This window comes from Canis lupus, chromosome 1 (assembly GCF_011100685.1).
Source record: "Canis lupus familiaris isolate Mischka breed German Shepherd chromosome 1, alternate assembly UU_Cfam_GSD_1.0, whole genome shotgun sequence".
Classification (NCBI taxonomy): Eukaryota; Metazoa; Chordata; class Mammalia; order Carnivora; family Canidae; genus Canis; species Canis lupus.
Window position 1 is genome coordinate 82,921,500 of NC_049222.1, and position 19,402 is coordinate 82,940,901.

Sequence of the window (19,402 nt, forward strand, 5' to 3'; positions counted from 1 at the left end):
GATAGCTCCAGGATGGAGGGGCTATGAGTGCCACAGTTTACAATCCTCTTCCACCTTGAAAGCACAGAGAGGAGCAGGGTCTGGAGTCAAGGCTATCCTGTTGCTTCAGTGAGTTCTGGGCCCTTAGTCCACACTGGCCTCCAAAGCCCTGGGGCACAGAAACACACACACACACACACACACACACACACACGCACACACACTTAAAATAGGAACTAGAATATAAAGGATCTGACTGGAATTCAGCCAAATGGTGGGAAGCTACTGGAAAATAGGAACTAGAATATAAAGGATCTGATTGGAATTCAGCCAAATGGTGGGAAGCTACTGGAACTCTCTCTGCCTCAGAGGGGCTGGTGAGTGGCATGGTTTACATTCCTCTTCAACCTCAATAGTGTAGACAGGAACATGGTCTGGGTGCCCTAGACAGTTACTACCTCCATGAGCCCTGATCCCCTAGCCCACATCAGCCACCAAGGCAGTCCCAGCATGGTGCACACTGGGACACCCAGGTCAGTGCTCACTACAGCTCTAGCCATCTCAGGAAGGTGACACCTTTGCAAAGCACCCAAGAATACTCTAAACCCACAAGTTGGTTCACAACTTGCCAGGATCCCCCAGTGCAAGGTGCCCCAGGATCTTCTGGCCTGAGCCTTCTTTGGCTCCAGATGGAGCTTGCATCGACTTCAGCTTCAACTGTCCTCCCAAGGTGCCTGCAGCACAAAAGCACAAAAAGCCCCTGAAACCCCCTGGCTTATATGTACTTTGGTTTCAGCTGCTCTGTTGGGGCACCATCTGTGTGGAGAGAACTGGGATTTCCCCAGCCCCCCTTGTCCATTTCAGCATTAGCTATCTTGCCAAGATAACCTCTGCACAGAGAGTTCTGTGATCCCCTGGCTTGCACCCACTTTAGCTTCAGCTGTCAGACTACAGTGCCCTTTGCACAGATTCCCTCAGGACCACCCCGACCCAGCCTATGCCATCCCACCAGGGTGGCCCCAGCATGGAGTGACCTGGGACCCCTAGGCAGTCACCTAAAGTCACTAGGCACATACAGTCTACACAGGGGATAATCATACAAGATTATTCCTTCTAGTTTAAGTAGCTGTTCTGCCTAATTCTTAGAAACAAACACAGAAAGCCAAGTAAAATGAGTAGACAAATGAAAAGAATGAAAGAACAGACATACCTCAGAAAAAGAACTAAATTAAATGTAAATGAGCAATATACCTGATAAACGGTTGAAAATAATGGTCATAAAGATGTTTTGTGGACTGATGGCAAGAGTGGAAGAGCTCAGAATTCAACAAAGAAATAGAAAATATATAGAAAAAACAATCAGAGTTAAAGAACACATTAACTGAAATTAAAAATATACTATAGGGAATCAACAGATTAGAGGATATAAAAGAATAGATCAGTTATCTGGAAGACAGGGTAATGGAAAGCATCTGAGCTGAACAGAGAAAGAAAACAAAAAATTAAGAATGAGGATAGGCTAAGGGACCTCTAGGACAACATAAAGTGAACAACCATTCATGTTAAGGGGGTCCGAGAGGGAAAAGTGGCAGCAAACTCATCTGAAGAAATAATAGCTGAAAATTTCCCTATCCTCGGGAAGGAAACAGATATCCAGTTTTAAGAAGCAGAGTTCAAAATAAGACACATCCAATGAAATTCACACCAAGACAGATAGCAATTAAAATGGCAAAGGTTAAAGATAAAGAGAGAATATTAAAAGAGCAAGAGAGGGCAGCCCGGGTGGCTCAGCGGTTTAGCGCTGCCTTCAGCCCAGGGCGTGATCCTGGAGACCTAGGATGGAGTCCCATGTGGGGCTCCCTGCATGGAACCTGCTTCTCCCTCTGCCTCTCTCTCTCTCTCTCTCTCTCTCTCTCACTCTCTGTCTCTTGTGAATAAATAAATAAAATCTTTAAAAAAATTTCTAAAAAAAAAAAAAAATAGAGCAAGAGAGAAACAATTAGTTACACACAAGGTAAACCCCATAAGGCTTTCTGCTTATTTTTCAGCAGAAACTTTGCAGACCAGAAGAAAGTGGCATGATATATCTGAAGTGCTAAAAGGGGGGAAAAAAGCCAAAATCTACAACCAAAAATACTCTATCTGGAAGACTATCATTCAGAATTGAAGGTGAAATAAAGAGTTTCCCAAACAAAAGTTAAAGGAGTTCATCACCATTAAAGTAGCCTTACAAGAAATGTTAAAAAGGACTTCTTACTTGAAAAAAAAGGCCACAATTAGAAGAAAATTATGGAAGGGAAAAATTTCACGAGTAGAAACAAACATACAGTAAAGGTAGTAGCACAATGACTTATGGAGCCAGTATAGAGATTAAAAGACAAAAATAGTAAAGTCAATTATGTGTAAAAAAAATAGTTAAGGGGAATCACAAAAAAAGAGATGTAAAATATGAAAATATATACAAAAATGTGGAGGTGGGTCATAAAAATGGAGTTCTTTTAGAATGTGTTCAAACTTAAGTTATTGTCAATTTAATATAGATTGCTATATACTTCAGATGTTATACATGAACTCCATGGTAAACACCGACTAAAAGCCTTTAATAGATACACAAAAAATAGAAAGTCAAGCATAACACAATAGTCCTCAATCACAAGAAAAAAGAATAAAACAAGAACTACAAAAACAACCAGAAAACAATTAGTAAAATGGCAATGAGTACATACCTATTGATAAATTACTTTAGATGTAAATGGTCTAAATACTTAAAATCAAAATACAGAGGGTAGTGGAATGAATAAAAAACCAAGACACATCTATATGCTGCCCACAAGAGACTCACTTCAGACTTAAAGGCACATAGAGATTGAAAATGAAGGTATGCAAAGATATTACATGCAAATGAGAGCAGGAAAAAATAAAACAAAAATAGTCTATCAGACAAAATATACTTTAATCACAAAGACTATAGTAAGAGACAAAGGAAGGCAAGAGGATATAATAATTGTAAATATCTATGTACAACATTGGAGCAACAAAATTCACAAAGCAAAAAGACACAAAGGAATAAATTGACAGTAATACAATGATATAGAGGACTTCAACCAGACTTACACTAATGGATAGATCATCCAAACAGAAAATCAATAAGGAAAAAGTTGTCTTGAACAACACATCAGATCAGATAGACCTAACAGTTATACAGAGTAGACTGTCAAAACCAACAGAATATACATTCTTTTCAAGTGTACATGGAACATTCTCCCAGGATGGAGCACATGTTAAGCCATAAAATATGTCTCAAAACAAGCATCTTTTGTGACCACAACAGTATGAAACTAGAAATCAATTACAAGAATAAAAGTAGGAAAAAAACCCCACAAACACATGGATGCTAACGACATGCTACTAATCAACCAATGGCTTAATAAAAAATACGCTGAGATAAATGTAAATGAAAACATAGTGATCCCAAATCTTTGGGAAACAAAGAAAGCAGTTTTCAGAGGGAATTTTATGACACCATAAGTCAACCTCAACAGCCTACCTCAACAAACATGAAAAATTTTAAGTACACAATCTAACCTTACACCAAAAAGAAGAACAAAGACCAAAGTTAGTAGAAGGAAGGAGATAATAAAGATCACAGTATAAATAAACAGAGACTGAATAAACAATAAAAAATTCAGTGAAACCAAGAGATGGTTCTTTGAAAAGATAAACAAAATTGATAAACCTTTATCCAGACTCATCCAGAAAAATGAAGGGAGGACCCAAATAAAATCAGAAATGAAAGGTAAGTAAGAACTAGCATCACAGAAATACAAAGGGTTATAGGAGACTACTATGAAAGAGTATATGCCAACAAATTGAAAAACCTAGAAGAAATGGATAAATTCCTACAAGCATACAATCTTTCAAAATGGAGTCAGGAAGAAATAGAAAATCTGAACATATCAATTACTGGTAAGGAAATTGAATCAGCCAAAAAAAAAAAAAAAAATCTCCCAAACAACAAAGTCCAGGACTAGATGGTTTCACAGGTGAATTCCACCAAACCTTTATTTTTTTTAATATTTTTTTAATTTTTTTAATAAATTAATTTTTTATTGGTGTTCAATTTACCAACATACAGAATAACACCCAGTGCTCATCCCGTCAAGTGTCCCCCTCAGTGCCCGTCACCCACTCACTCCCACCCCCCGCCCTCCTCCCCTTCCACCACCCCTAGTTCATTTCCCAGAGTTAGGAGTCTTTATGTTTTGTCTCCCTTTCTGCTATTTCTCACACATTTCTTCTCCCTTCCCTTATATTCCCTTTCACTATTATTTATATTCCCCAAATGAATGAGAACATACACTGTTTGTCCTTCTCCGATTGACTTACTTCACTCAGCATAATACCCTCCAGTTCCATCCACATTGAAGCAAATGCCCACCAAACATTTAAGCAAGAGTTAATAAACTATTCCAGAAAATAGAAGAGGAAGGAAGGATTCTATTAGACTAGCATTACCCTAATACCAAAACCAGGCAAAGACACTACAAAAACAGAAAACTATAGGCCAAAATCCCTGATGAACACAGATTAAAAAATCCTCAACAAAATATTAGCAAACCAAATTCATTAACACATTAAAAGGACATTCATAGTGGGATTTATTCTGAGGATACAATGGTGGTTTAGTATCTGCAAATCAATCAACGAGCTATACCACATTAATAAAGTAAAGGATAAGAATACTATGATGGTCTCTGTAGATGCAGAACAAGCATCTGACAAAATTCGACACTTATTCATAATAAAAACTCTCAACAAAATGGGGTTAGAAGGACATACCTCAACATAATAAAGGCCAAAGGACAAATCCATAGCTAATGTCATACTCAATGGTGAAAACCTGAGACTTTTCCTCTAAGATCAGAAACAAGACAAAAATCCCCACTTTTGTCAATTCTAGTCAACATGGTAGTGGATGTTTTAGCTGTAGCAAACAGATAAGGAAAAGAAATAAAAGACATCCAAATTGGTAAGGAAGAAGTAAAACTGTCACTATTTGCAGATGGCATCATATTATAGATACAAAATCCTAAAGACTCCATCAAAAACCCTAGAATAAATGAATTCCATAATGTTGCAGGATACAAAATTAATATTCATAAATCCGTTGCCTTTCTATACACTAATAATGAAGTAGCAGAAAGAGAAATTAAGAAAACCATCCCATTTATAATTGTACCACAAAGAATAAAACACCTAGGAATAAACTTAACATAGAAGGTGAAAGATTCGTAGTCTAAAAACCTAAGACATCGATGAAAGAAACTGAAGATGATCAAACAAATGGCAAAATGGTCTATGCTCATGGATTAGAATAATTTTAAAATGGCCATACAGATAATACTAAAATTTGTGTGAAGCTACCAAAGACCCTGAATAGCCAATACACTCTTGAGAAAGAAGAACAAAGCTGGAGCATCACAATCCCAGATTTCAAGATCTTCTACAAAGCTATAGTAATCAAAATAGTACAACAATCAAAAGAATATGGCACAAAGAGACACAGAGATCACTGGAAGTGAACAGAGAGCCCACAAATAAACCCACACTTATAAAGTCAATCTACCACAAAGAAGTCAAGAATTTATAATGGGAAAAAGCCTCCTCAATAAATTGTGCTGGGAAAACTGAACAGCTGCATGCAAAAATATGAAACTGTGTCACTTTCTTACACCATATACAAAAATAAACCCCACATAGATGAAAGACCTAAATGTGAGACCTGAAGCCATAAATATTCTAAAAGAAAACAAAGCCAATAATTTCTTAAACATTGCCCTTAGCAACATACTTATGGATAGGTCTCTTTAGGTAAAAGAAACAACAGTAAAAATACACTATTGGGATGATACCCACATAAAAAGCTTTTGTACAGTAAAGGAAACCATTAACAAAACAAAACGGCAAAAAAAAAAAAAAACAAAAAAAAAAAAAACAAAACGGTAACCTAGTGAAAAGAAAATATTTGCAAAGGAAATATCTGATAAGGGGTTAATATCCAAAATGTATAAAGAACTTTTACAGCCCAACATAAAAAAACTAAACAATCCGATGAAAAATGGGCAGAGAACCTGGATAGACAGTTCCTGAAAGACACAGATATGTCCCATAGATATACAAAAAGATGCTTAACATCACTAATCATCAGGGAAATCCAAATCAAAACTACAGTGGAATATCATGTCACACCAATCAGATTGGCTAAAATAAAAAAGACAGATGTAACAAGTGTTATTGAGGATGTGGAGAAAAAGGAACTCTCATACATTGTTGGTAGGAATGCAAACTAGTTCAGCCACTCTGGAAAACAGGTTGGAGGCTCCTTAGATAATTAAAAGTAGAAATATCCTATGATCCAGTAATTTCACTAACTGGATATTTACCCAAAAAACCAAAAGCACTGATTCAAAAAGATAGATGTAGGGGCGCCAGGGTGGTGTAGTCGGTTGAGCATTGGACTCTTAATTATGGCTCAGGTCATGGCCTCAGGGCCCTGGCATCGAGCCTCATGTTGGGCTCCGTGTTCAATGGGAAGTCTGCTTGAACTGCTCTCTCTCCCTCTGACTCTCCCCCACACTAGTGCTTTCAAATAAATAAATAAATAAATAAATAGATCAATAAATAAATAAATATTTTTAAAAAGTATATGCACCCCTATGTTTACTGTGGCATTTACAGTAGCCAAGATGTAGAAGCAACAATAGATGAATGGATAAAGAAAATACAATATATCTATATTTATATCTATATCTATATATATAGATACACACACACTGGAGTATTACTCAGCCATAAAAAGGAATGAGATCTTGCCATTTGTGACAACATGGCCGAACCTGAGATAAGTGAAACAGAGAATAGCAAATACCATACAATTTCACTCATAAATACAGAGAATGAACTGGTCGTTGCCAGAGAGGAAAGGGATGGAAGGATGAGAAACATCAGTGGTGGGGAGTGGGAGATTCAGCCTTAGGGTTATGGAATGAACAAGTCACAGGGATGAAAAGCACAGCACAGGGAATAGAGTCAATGGTACGGTGCAGATAGTAGTCACACTTGTATGAACACAGCATAACACAAAGAATTGTCGAATCACCATGCTGTACACCTGAAACTCATGTAGCATTTTGTGTCAACTGTACTTCAATTTAAAAAATCCTTAGTATGTATTTTAGCAATAAACAAATGGGAAGAAACAATAAAGAAGTATCAGCTCAGTCTGATATCAGGAACCTCTACACTTGGGAATGAGTCTACCATTTCATCAGGCTCGAAAATCCTACATCTCCAACTGAATTTCTAGTAGCTTATTAAAGAAATCCCCAATTAGAGAGAAAAACCTTACATAGGAATGTACACCACAGAAACAGTGACAGAAACATACACACACACAGAAGTAGAAGTTCCTTTTCAACGTTGTGAGTAACCCTAAACTGGAAGATTGGCTGAAGGAAGGATATTCAAACACTGTATGAATCTATTAAAGCCTACTGACCCCAGACCCATAATAGCATTAGGATATCTCTCTTATGGCATAAAAGGACATCTGTAAAATGGTTAGAGGTGACTGGGATTACACAGGAACATATACACATTACACAGATAATCTAGTTGCCTCTTGCACAGCATTGGCTTCTCCTTAGATTATCTGGGCTCCTGCTGAGAGTCTCTCGCACAGATGATCATCATAAACTCTGGAGGGACTCTGAACTCCTAGAGGGCAGAGAGACTGATATTTGTGGCCCCTGACCCTTGCAAATAAATACCAGGTCTACCGTGAGTTCGCCCCCAGGGGTAGTTTGCTCTTGTGGGGAGGAGCACTTTACCATTGACATTCTTTAGAATTGCTGGTGCATGGTGATAATAAAGAGGAGTCACTTTTAGTCAGTTCTGTAACTGTCTTATATTCTCAACAGTGTGCCTCTATGTGTGTACCTTAGGCTACCCCCAGGCCAACCCCCACCCCCTGGTATACAACTGCCACATTTGGACAGTGATTATTTCCCTGGGATCTCTTGAGATGTAAGACCCCTGAAGTGCCACTTGCTGATGGATCAACTGGGGTTGGGCAGCACACCCATGTCACCATGAGTGCCCCTGAGGGTCACGACCCAGTATATCCCTATCACACAAGCAATGAGCCTGGTCTGGAAAGAGGAAGGGACGGGAGGGGATGTTCCTGGGGACTAAGTAGATGATGAGCCAATTCAAGTGTCTAGAGACCACGGTCTAGTTTATTCTAATGTTTTCTATCCACCCTGCCTTGTTGACAAACATTCGATTTCTGGATCACATTTCGGCAACCATTATATTCCTGAGGCATGCTGGAGATGAGCTGGACCTGGCTACTTTTTAACAAATCCTTTATCCCGATTCACTGCGACCTTGCCACCATGCTGGTTTTAACCTCCCCGAGTGTGGGTCGGCTGTGGCAACACAGATGAACCACCTCACAGAATTAGGGAGAAGAGATGGCCAGATGTGGGCCAAAGACGATCTCTCAGAATGAGTAACTTTCCCTGACTGGGGGGTCAAAAATATGGCAAATGCATGATCCATTCCTGTGTTCCTCCTTTGCCCTGCACAGCCCACAGTATCTGAATAATATACACTCTTACAGTGGATCACAGAATGTCTGACTTAATTAATTCTGTGATCAGGAGAGGGCTTGGAATTGGATGTCAATCTGAAAATGTTCTCAGGCCTGGATCTTCTGCAGATGGGCTGCCACAGAGAGAGCACTGAGAAGCATGAGTTTATTAGATGGTTGAAGATGTATCCACAGCTGAATGGGAGCTGGGGTGGTTGTCAAACAGATCACCTGCCATTGAGCCAAGTACTACGTAGGCTCCATCGCGAACAACACAGGTTGCTGTGAAAACCTGTTCAGTCTCCTGCTGCACGCTGCATTTGTACTTTCCCTTACTTTGTGTTACAAACAAGCTTTATGTATTAGCATGAAGAAAGAGAGAGACCATATGCTTTTGCTAATGTGGTAATTTCCATGTTTTACTTTTCTAGAAAACATCTTTTTCCTTAGCTCTTCGGCTCACATGGGGCAGATTACCACCATTCGTTTTCTTTATTGGTAACCAGTTAAACTGGCACAGGCCAAGCTCAATGTCTTGTGAGTACTGAAAATTAATTTTTAGAATAAACTCAGAGAAACAGATAATTAAGGGAACTGCCTCTTCTCATGACCAAGCAATTTAACCCACTGCAGGTAGACAAGGCTGGTTTGCTTACCAGAGAAGCTGGTTAGAGATGTGGATCATATACTCTGAAACATCAATCAACAGCTGCCACGTTTTATCCTGTGCTTACACCTAAACATTTATTATTTAATCCTTCAATTATTACCTCTCAAATGGTGATGCTGAGAACTGGAATATCTGCAGATAACTCAAAGCACGGGATCACATGAAAAAGGATGATGTTGGGGCACCTGGGTGGCTCCGTGGTTGAGAGTCTGCCTTTGGTCAGGTTGTGATCCTGGGATCGAGTCCCACATTGGGCTTCCAGTGGGAAGCCTGCTTCTCCCTCTGCTTATGTCTCTGCCTCTCTCTCTGTACCTCTCATGAATAAATAAAATCTTTAGAAAAAGAATGATGTTGATATATAAATGTAAAAACACTTCTAGGCCAAAATACATTCCATCATTGGTTTCTGCAGAGTAAACCAAATGATAGAAAAGGGAGTTCTTACCTGGAGTCTTGAAGTTCCTCAGCTGGGAGGGTGTATCGTACACTTCAAGGATCCAGTCACCGGTGGCTCGTTCTCCCCAGCAATGAATGGTCATGAACTCCCAATTTTTAAATCCTTCCATAGAATGATCAAAAAGCCTGAGAGAGAATCATAAGGCATTGTTTTGTATGTTACTTAGAATCCAGTGAAGGTCAAGTCAAGACCATGATCAATGATCTTTTTGTATCCATCAGCATGTTCAGCTCAGCACTGGAGGCTGTCTTCCTCCTGGATGTTAGTAGACCCAAACATGTATCATTGTTCTACCACAGGCAAATAGGCATGAGGGTGGCCTTGTAACAGCAAATCTGGAAGGGGTAAAGGTTTGGCTATCAGGAAAACCAGGCTATGACTCTACCCATGAGACTGATAGTACCGAGTGTTAGACATGTGGAGCAACTGAAAAATCTCTTACACTGCTAATGGGAATGCAAAATGGTACAGCTGCTCTGAAAACAGTGTGGTAGTTCTTACCATGTAACTCAACAATCCCCCTCCCAGATATTTACCCGAGAAGTGAAAACATATGCTCACACAAAGAACTCCACATGAATGTTCACAGCAGCTTTATTCATCATCATCATCAACTCAAACATCCCTCAACTAGCGAATGGGTAAACAAGTTCTGGCATACTGATACAACAAAGTACCACCCAGGAATAAAAACTATGGAACTGCTAATACATGCAAAATATGAATTAATTTCAAAAGAGTTTAAGCTAAATGAAAGAAATCAGACACAAAAGACATTCTAGAAAAGGTGACATAAACAGAAACAGATCGGTGGTTGCCAAGGACTGGGAGGGAGGATGGGGCATGGTGAAAGTTCTGGGGTGATAGAACTTTTTTATATCTTGAGAATAATGGTGTATGGTTATACAATATTTGTCAAAGATCATTAAATTACTCATATTAAAAAGTGAATTGTATTGTATGTAAATTATGCCTTAGTAAAAAGAGCCTGCCCACTAACGGTAACCAGTTCAGGGAGTCATGCCTGGAACTCCAGCCTACATTCTGCTCTTCTAGCTCTTCCAGTGATTTTTATAAGCTCCTAATTCTCTAGACAAAATCTATTTCTGTTTGAAATAGCTAGAATTATTTGTTTCATCTGATGCAATCCTGAGGTACATAAAATATGAAGGAAAATTAAAAAAAAAACAGAATCCTCATTAAGAATAAAGAGAGGTCGACAGATAGCGTATTAAACAAGCACATGAAAAAAGAGGCACATCATTTATATAGGCACATTATATAGGTCGGACTACCCAAAGAAATAGTCAAAAGATTTCTATACAGGGCTGCCTGGCTGGCTTAGTCGGTAGAACATGCACCTCTCAATCTTGGGGGCATGAGTTCAAGCCCCATGCTGGGTGTAGAACCTACTTAAAAAAAAATGATTTCTATAGAGATGGGACACAGAAGGTAAAAAAGTAAAAGATGGGGCAAGAGACAGATTTTTCTTTTTAGAGTACTTAAAATTATGTGCATCTATTAGTTTTATTGAAAAAAATAATAGAACAAGAGGAAGAATTTGAGAGCTAGTGCGGTAAACAGAGAGACAAAAATATCTCTAGTAGTCTTAAGAGCAACCATCCCATTACTGGGACCTATCTGTCCTTCAGTAAAGACAAAGTTCATGGCAACTCGATGCTGATGGCTATTCAGAACATGCAATCAACTCTCCTTGCTTTAATTTCATGCTCACCAAACGGGTGGTTATAATCTGAGGTTCTTTGTATATCTTTCCCATTGGGAGACAAAGTGCCCTTCTAAAACCAAAAATAACCAGTTTAATTTCCTTATAATTTAATATACCAGAATTCAAATTTTTTTTTTTTTTTTTTACATACAAAAGCATTCTATCAATATGTTTGAGGATCCCTCTAAAATGCCAGCTGGATCCTGAAACTGACGGGTTGGATGGCACAACTGGAGCGTATTAGGTAAATGGTGGCCACTTGGCAGTTTTCCCTAGAGAAACATAATAAACAAGAAAATCACCTCTACCTCAGCCCTTAGAAGAAGAAAAAGGGCAAGTACTTATCAGCACTCTCAAAAGTGTCCCATGGCTGGAAAGTATGGGAACATTTGAGAAAGGCTGTTAGAGTGGAACAGATCTCTTTACAGGAGAACATCTGAGATTGTTGGGATATTCTAGTATGTTTTGTTAATTTCCATAATGAGGTTAATGGTAGGAGGTGATTTTCAAAGTTTCGGTGAATGAGAAGCCCCTTTTTCTCATTTTAGGATATCTGTATACTATCTGTAAGCGTTAGTTCTGATCAGAGGAGTGCAGCATTTCAATGAGAACCATAGTGGATGTGGTAGCTTTCCCTCATGGTAACAGAGATGGAAATAGTGGCTCCTTACATGAATGTCTCCTCAGTGTAAGGGAACTCCACTAGATTAGGGACAATACATTTTGTGGAGATCCTATAATTCATGTACTACCACAATGGGGATTGTTTCATAGCTTATGGCTTAACACTGGACTCGGCCAAGAAGAAATTGCTGGCTCATGTAACTGACTTACACACCTTACACACAGAGTCCTTCACGTAAACCCAGAGGGTGAGGGTACTGGATGAAAAGGAGAAACAGTAATGGGGGGGGAGGAGGGGGCTTTTCAAATAGCCCTTCCTCTCAGACATCCCAAAAAGGGAGCATGTTGACATAGAAATGAGTGGAGGCAGAAACCAATCTAGAACCATTTCTCAGCCCACAGACGTCTGATTTAGGCTCCAGTTTGCTGAAGCCATTGTGCCATTTGAGGGCACTGAAGCGACAACTTGTCACAGAATACCTTTCCAAGAGTGCCGGACTTAAAAGCAATTCCCAAACAGTTTAGACAGAACCTCTGGCTCATTGCCTCACGTCCAGAAACTACAAAGGAGACTTGAGGCTGCCATCACATGAGGGGCAGCCTTGTTTCCACAACCCCAGCCAACTTCTAATTACTCATGGGTCAATTATTTGACTGTTGGATTAGCGGACCCTGTGTTTCTCCCCTTCCACCCTTTCCTGTCCACCTTTGAAACCAGTCCATTGCTGCCAATCACTTTCAAATCACATTTGGAACCCAAATTAAATATAAACTGGGTGCCAAGAAGAAATATCCATAATCGGCATTCAAATAAGTGTTTCAAAGCCCGAATATAAACGGGCTTTGTCTATCTGGCTAAGCAGTTTCTCACCCCGGTCTCTTCCCTTTATGCAGAGCTGAATGCTCATTAATTTCATGTGGACACAAAAGTTGAGGAGAGGAATTAAAAATGCAGCCAAACACGATCATTGCATTTTGCTAAAAGAGTTGATGGGGAAAGAAATAGACACTGATTGCTGTTGGCCACTCACGTTTCTAATCTCACCCCCGTTCTTTATTTTCTTCTGATTCAGCACTGAAACTCTTCCCTAGTTTTGGCCTCGTGACACTGGACCAGCCTGCCTCATCTGTATGTCACAAAAGGTAATGCTGGTAGTAGATTCGATTTGTGTTGCAGAGCAACACACTTGCTCGAGACAAGCAAGTGTCAAACCACTGGACGCCAGCTAAAGAGATTCTAATTGTGTGGTCTCCCATTTATCAACTAAAAAGTCCAATGCCCAGCCTGAACGTCAGTGCTGTGCCAACAGTGAAGAAACCCGATACATGCCAACATTATTAGCATGGATAAAATGTCAATAGAGCAGGGCCAGTGTGTGGGAAGCTGGAGTAATTAACTCCATGCCCGATCCGCATCTCCTGTTGCAGCGAAAGAAACCCTGCCTGTCAAAGTTGACTTCATAATCATGTGCTCGATGAAATGATATATGCCTGCGGTAGCACAAATTATGCATCCAGTTATTAAAATGGTGCCCCACAGCCCTATCCCTGTGAGCGGTTTTCAAATAAATTACTTCGGATGAAGCCTGGTAGAAAAGACTGCCATTAAGTGTAGCACATCCTTTTGAGGAATTAACTCAGGAAATAACTCATATAATTAGTATAAGCTTTCTTCCCCCTTTCACTTAAAGAGTCTAGCCAATGTATCAAGGCTGCAGCATTCTTCAGTGGTGTTATGGCAACTAAATAACAAGACATTTTATCAGTACTGACAGCTATGTGTTATCATATAATTATTTCTAAAATTCTAAGTGGATCTTAATTTTAGAATCATCTACTACTCCCCAAACAGTATTTATGTTCACTACAAAATTAGACTTTAGACAGATATTTTTGGAAGTTTCCTTTTTTTTTTTCCCTCTCTCTCTAAGATTCTTAATTATTATTTTCTTCTTAGCGCTTTATCGCAATTCAACGTAGAACTCACGGAATGCTCGAAGCGCTTATTTGGCTTAATTGTAATTCCGTTTTTGATTTTCTCGAGCTGTTTGGCTTTTGCAAGTTTCAAATGATTTGCTTCTGAAATAGGGTATTTAAAACACACTATTAAGTTTTTCTGTCTCTCCCACTCCCAATTGAAATTACTTCTTTAAGAAAGGTTGAGAGAGAGATACTACTTCTACAGGTTTAGAATACCTAAAAAGATGATTAAAAAAAAAAAAAAAAAACCAACTTTCAACCTGCATACTACTACTTACTGATCAAGCCCGAAACGTATTCCTTCTTGTGGATCTATGATGTCTGCACGTAATCTTGCAGATTTAGGAGTGGATGGCTTTTATCTAAGTATCTGTTTTAGATTACAGACTCCTTTGTAAATTATTCGCACAGCACCCAGCAGCGTTCTGCTTCCAAGTCTTTTGAGGACACGAAAATAACAAGAATGTGTCTGAAAAGTTGGGTGATCTTTTAAATCGGTGCTATTGAAAATGTGGTCTATGGACAGGCAGCTTCGGCATCACCTGCGAGCTTCTTAGAAATGCAAATTCATGGACCTCACCCAGACCTACAGAATCAGACTCTGGGAGAGGGGCCCAGCCATCTGTGTCTGATGGAGTCATTCAACAGGTGCTTTGAGAAGCACTGTGTAAATAAGGGTTAGCACCTATTAAGTGCTTACTGTGTGTTCCAGAAGCGGTGCTACGGACTTGCCATATGTGATCTTATTCAATGCTTGTGACAACCGTGTGAGGCAGACGCTGCGGCATCTGTTTTCTGGATGAATCACTTTTCAGAGTTAAACACAAAAATTGGTGAAGTCAAGACAAACCCAGCTCCAACTCCAAAGGCCGTACCTTCTTTGGGAGAGAGGAAGAGGGGTCTTACGGTGAGGCCTTACTGGAATGTAAAATTTCCACTGCAGAAGTGTCATTTTTACTGCAAGCCACAAACGCACTTATATACGTGACCCTTTACAAATGTCAATAGTCACTGAACATTTGGGCAGCAACAAAAATGACTCAAATATAAACACTACATTTAAACAGAGTTAATTATAGAAGCCTATAGGTTCTGCAGACTCAAAAGGGTACCTTCTCTCTACTTGAGACCATAATTAGAAGCAGAGATATTCATCTGTAATTAAATTTAGAAAGAAAGGCAAAGTTTCGGCTTTCAGTTAGAAGCCAAAACTTGGAACAGAGAGCCAATACAGCTACACTAAATCTAAAACTCACTGACTGGGGCCAGGGTGGGGGGAGGAAGGGGAGATTCAGGGGGAGAAAGACAGCTTTCATAATTCTAACAAATGCAGCTGAAGGACGAATCTGATGAAGCAAGCTTTTGTCTGAAAACATTTCCACAGGCAGAATTTGAATATGTGGTGGTATTAAAAAAAAAAAAAAAAAGGCCTCCACCTGAGGTTGTCCTTGTCTGAAAACATTTTAAAGGAACCTAAGCCCACCTAAAGCACTGCCCCCCCACTGCCAATGTGAGACCTCCAGAGGCTCCCCAGAAGTAAATCATTTGTGCTGATTATCTGGTTTAGCTTTTTTTGTTAGGCAGGGTGTGCAGGCCAAGAGGAGGACTGGGAGGCTTGGGAGGGCAGGAGAAAACAAAGGGATTAGAAGAGACTAACCTATTTGCCCATTGCAGGACTGCTTTGTGTACTCAGCGCTCCCACCCACTAAATTATCAACCTGGCTTGCCAGGGGTGCTCGCATGCTGGGCTAATGGGGTAGGCTCAAGTTCGACTGGATCTGAACGCGGCTGAGTGCCTTCCAGGGCTCAGCACCTGCAGATGCTTGGGTAAACGTTCTTCCCCCAACAGCTGTTCTCCACGGGAGTTCCAGCAAGTGCCCTGTGTCAGCAGGGGCAGGGAGGCCCTGAGGGGTTCCAGACGGCCCACACTAGCCAAGTGTTCAGCGACCTTGCAGAAAATCGAATCCCAAGGAACTGCTGCGTGGTGGGGGAATAAATAACACTGAAACAATCCCTTGGAGTAGGAGAGATGGCGCGGGGACAGTACTTGGCCACCTTGGCTCTACCCCTTCATCTCAAATGACCCCTCCACTAAGGAACCTCCTGTGGTGAAGAAACTTCGTAAGTGGTCCTCCTTAGAAATCTTGACTTCTTTGAAAGAAAGATAAGCATCCAACAGGGCAACCATTTATGGCTCTCATTAATAATCTCTGACACACTATTTCCTTCCCAAACTTGACCTATCCTCCTTGAGGAAGTCTCATTGCCTTTCAAACCGGCATGAAGGACCCCAGGAGGGAAGCAGATCTTCCCTTCATCAGCCTGTCCCTACCTGTCTTCTATGCTTCTTGTCCTCGGCTCCAATCCAGGGAATGGGCCTTGAGACAGAGCCATGGTTAGGGGACGCAAAACTCCCTGCTTACTAGGTCAGAGACTAAAGGGTTCCGAGTAGAGATTTCCTCTCATCAAAGGAAAGCTTCAGAACGTGCCAGGAGGAGAAAAATGCCAAAAGAAACTGTCTTTCCATAACTGTCAGGAGAAGGGATGCTCCTAGCATCAAGCCAGGCAAGGGCGGGGGAGCCAGCTTTTGGGACTGGGTGCACCCAGGAAACAGCTGCTCTGAGTGATGTATATGGGGAACCATGGATAAATGAGTTCATGACAACCTTTACATCTCTTGGGTGTCTCCAGCCCTTGGCCACTCCAGTCTGCCCACCTCCTTGGGGTGGTTACTTATTTTCAGGACTGAGATGGAACACATGCAAAAGAACAGCCCTCTAAGGAAATGTCCCAGACAGAGAAGACACACTCCAGGTGGCAACTTTATTCCTAGGGGGTCTCCTGGATGGCGGAGACTGAGGTAAACTTTAGGACTCCTGGTCCCTGAGCATCTGAAATACCTGCTTCTTTTCTCTGGTACAAGTCAAGCAGCCCTGTTGGGGTGGGCACTTTGTCCTCTGCTAAGAATGTGTGTCAGGTGGAAGCCAGTGTCACCGTCATCCTGTGACGGGGTCCAGGACTTCCCTACTTACAAGTCTGCTCACCGAAGTCATTCCTGGGGGGGAAGCCAACAACAAATACTGAAATATGCATGAAAAGCCCAGAAAGTCTGAGGGCTCTGAGCTTTCCAAGCCCACAGCAAATGGGAAAGGACTGTTTTCTCTATAACAGAGGAGGCTCGAACGACATTGGCCCCACATGCGTGCAGCAAACCTCTGCGCCTCCGTGTTTCACCTGGATTCTCTTTCAAGTTTAATGCAGATGAATAAAGGCAAAGAAAATGAAAGAACAGAGAAAAAGGTCTTTCCTCGCTGCAGTAGCAACAGCTGGTGTGACCCCGTAATCACGTAATTGTGCATCTGAAGGCCTTGCCTGCTGGAAAGAAGCATCTGGCAGGTAGTGGCAATTATCTGGCAGGTAGCAGCTGAGACCCCTGTTTGTGGAGGGAGGAGGGCATGGGTGGCACGGCCAGTGATCTGATGCCAAAGCAGCCTTCCCTTCTTTGCACCTGCATCCACTTATTCTGGCAAAGCTGCGCTTCATAGAGCACTAAGCCCACGTTTTCCCACGCCCTGATGGAGGACTTTAGGTTTTAAGGAACACACATCTTCCAAGCAGAGAAGTAAAATGTAATTACAGATTTCAGAGTCTGTTCCCCCAGTCACTACCATCCAGAAATGCAACTGCTCTCCGTTTGTCCTCACAGTCCTAGAGATGATGTTGGGGATTTTGCAAAGCAAGTGGCACTTGCTCATTTCTGGTTCTGCAGGTTTGCATTGGCCCCTGGCCTTTCCACAACCACAGCCTCTCCACCCTGCTGCCTTGTTGTTAGTCCTAACAAAGACCACCATGGCCGCAGTCCCCAGGCTGTGTGGGCAGGTGGCTATGTCTGCATAGAAGGTTGGCTTTCATTTGGACTATATATGCCATTCATGAGATGACTTTTGCTCCCATTAAATGTTCATCTTGTAGAAAAAAAATCAAATTAAAGAAGCTTCTAGGCCTCTGGCTGTGGTTTATATCTTCGAACCATAGAGGGGACAAAGCGTTTAAGACAACCTGCATTTCCCCATTCTGGTCCCACTTTTTGGCAAGCACCTGCTGCCCATGCTCCCAACCATTCAAAAACCTACGGAGCAGGGATGCCTGAGTGGCTCAGTGGTTGAGCATCTGCCTTTGGCTCAGGGCTTGATCCTGGAGTCCTGGGATCGAGTCCCACATCGGGTTCGCCTCAAGGAGTCTGCTTCTCCCTCTGCCTATGTATCTGTCTCTCTCTGTGTGTCTCTCGTTAATAAATAAACAGTAGGATCTTGGCAATACAGTTACATCCTGGGCCAGTGTCTGGAGGGAGCCGGGAGAAGGCAAGAGGCTAAGAAGAGAAACTGAGTACCCTCTAGAGCAAAGAAGACTAAAGGGCCAACCTTTCCAATAGGGGTCAGCCAATTCCAGTCAGCCCTCAAACCAAATCCAGCCTGCTGCCTGTTTCTGTAAATAAAGTTTTATTGGAAAGCAGGCATGCCCATTCATTCACACTGCCTAGGGGCTTTTGCGCTCTGAGGCAGAGGTGAATAGTTGCCACAGAAATATGGCCTGGAAAGCACAAAATATTTACTAACTGGCTTTTTGCAGAAAAAAAAAAAAATTGCCCACATCTGTTTTAGAACAGAACTTCCTCTAACATTGAACAAGACCTGGGCAAGAGAATCCAGTTAATCTGTAACAAACATCAGCAGCCACTTAATTAAGGGCAGAGGAGAGAATCTCAGAGGACTAAGGAGTTAGTGCTCTGGCATTTCTTTGTCACGATAAAGAACAACAGGTGGCTTTCAAGTTTTCTGTGGCATCCTTGCAATATTATCCAAGTAGTAAAAGTGATACTATTTGTGCCTACAGATTCTAGGCAGTTTGACACTCCCTCATTTTTTATTTTTATTTTATTTTTATTTTTTATTTTTTTAATTTTTTTTTAAATTTATTTATGATTGTCACAGAGAGAGAGAGAGAGGCAGAGACACAGGCAGAGGGAGAAGCAGGCTCCATGCACCGGGAGCCCGACGTGGGACTCGATCCCGGGTCTCCAGGATCGCGCCCTGGGCCAAAGGCAGGCGCCAAACCGCTGCGCCACCCAGGGATCCCCTCCCTCATTTTTTAAAGAGAACAGGTTGATTGATTGATTGATTGGCTGTGGCAGCGGGGAGGGACAGAAGGAGAGGGAGAGAGAGAGAGAGAGAGAGAGAATCTCCAGCAGACTCCCCACTGATCATGGAGCTCAACCTAGGACTTGGTCTCACGACTCTGAGATCATGACCT

General features: G+C 41.3%; 1 protein-coding gene and 1 long non-coding RNA gene across 4 annotated transcripts in view; one reads left to right on the top strand and one right to left on the bottom strand.

Annotated features, from left to right (window-relative positions):
- PCSK5 (proprotein convertase subtilisin/kexin type 5) overlaps positions 1 to 19,402 on the bottom strand; it is a 457,726-nt gene that overhangs the window by 184,188 nt on the left and 254,136 nt on the right. For all 3 annotated transcript variants that reach the window (XM_038527061.1, XM_038527060.1, XM_038527062.1), the window contains exon 13: positions 9,748 to 9,884. In XM_038527061.1, coding sequence (XP_038382989.1) covers positions 9,748 to 9,884 — 137 coding nt within the window. The remainder of the gene's footprint in view (positions 1 to 9,747; positions 9,885 to 19,402) is intronic.
- LOC111096657 overlaps positions 1 to 19,402 on the top strand; it is a 71,060-nt gene that overhangs the window by 23,797 nt on the left and 27,861 nt on the right. The window contains exons 3-4 of the long non-coding RNA XR_005354131.1: positions 11,645 to 11,732; positions 13,186 to 13,255. This is a non-coding gene — a long non-coding RNA (uncharacterized LOC111096657). The remainder of the gene's footprint in view (positions 1 to 11,644; positions 11,733 to 13,185; positions 13,256 to 19,402) is intronic.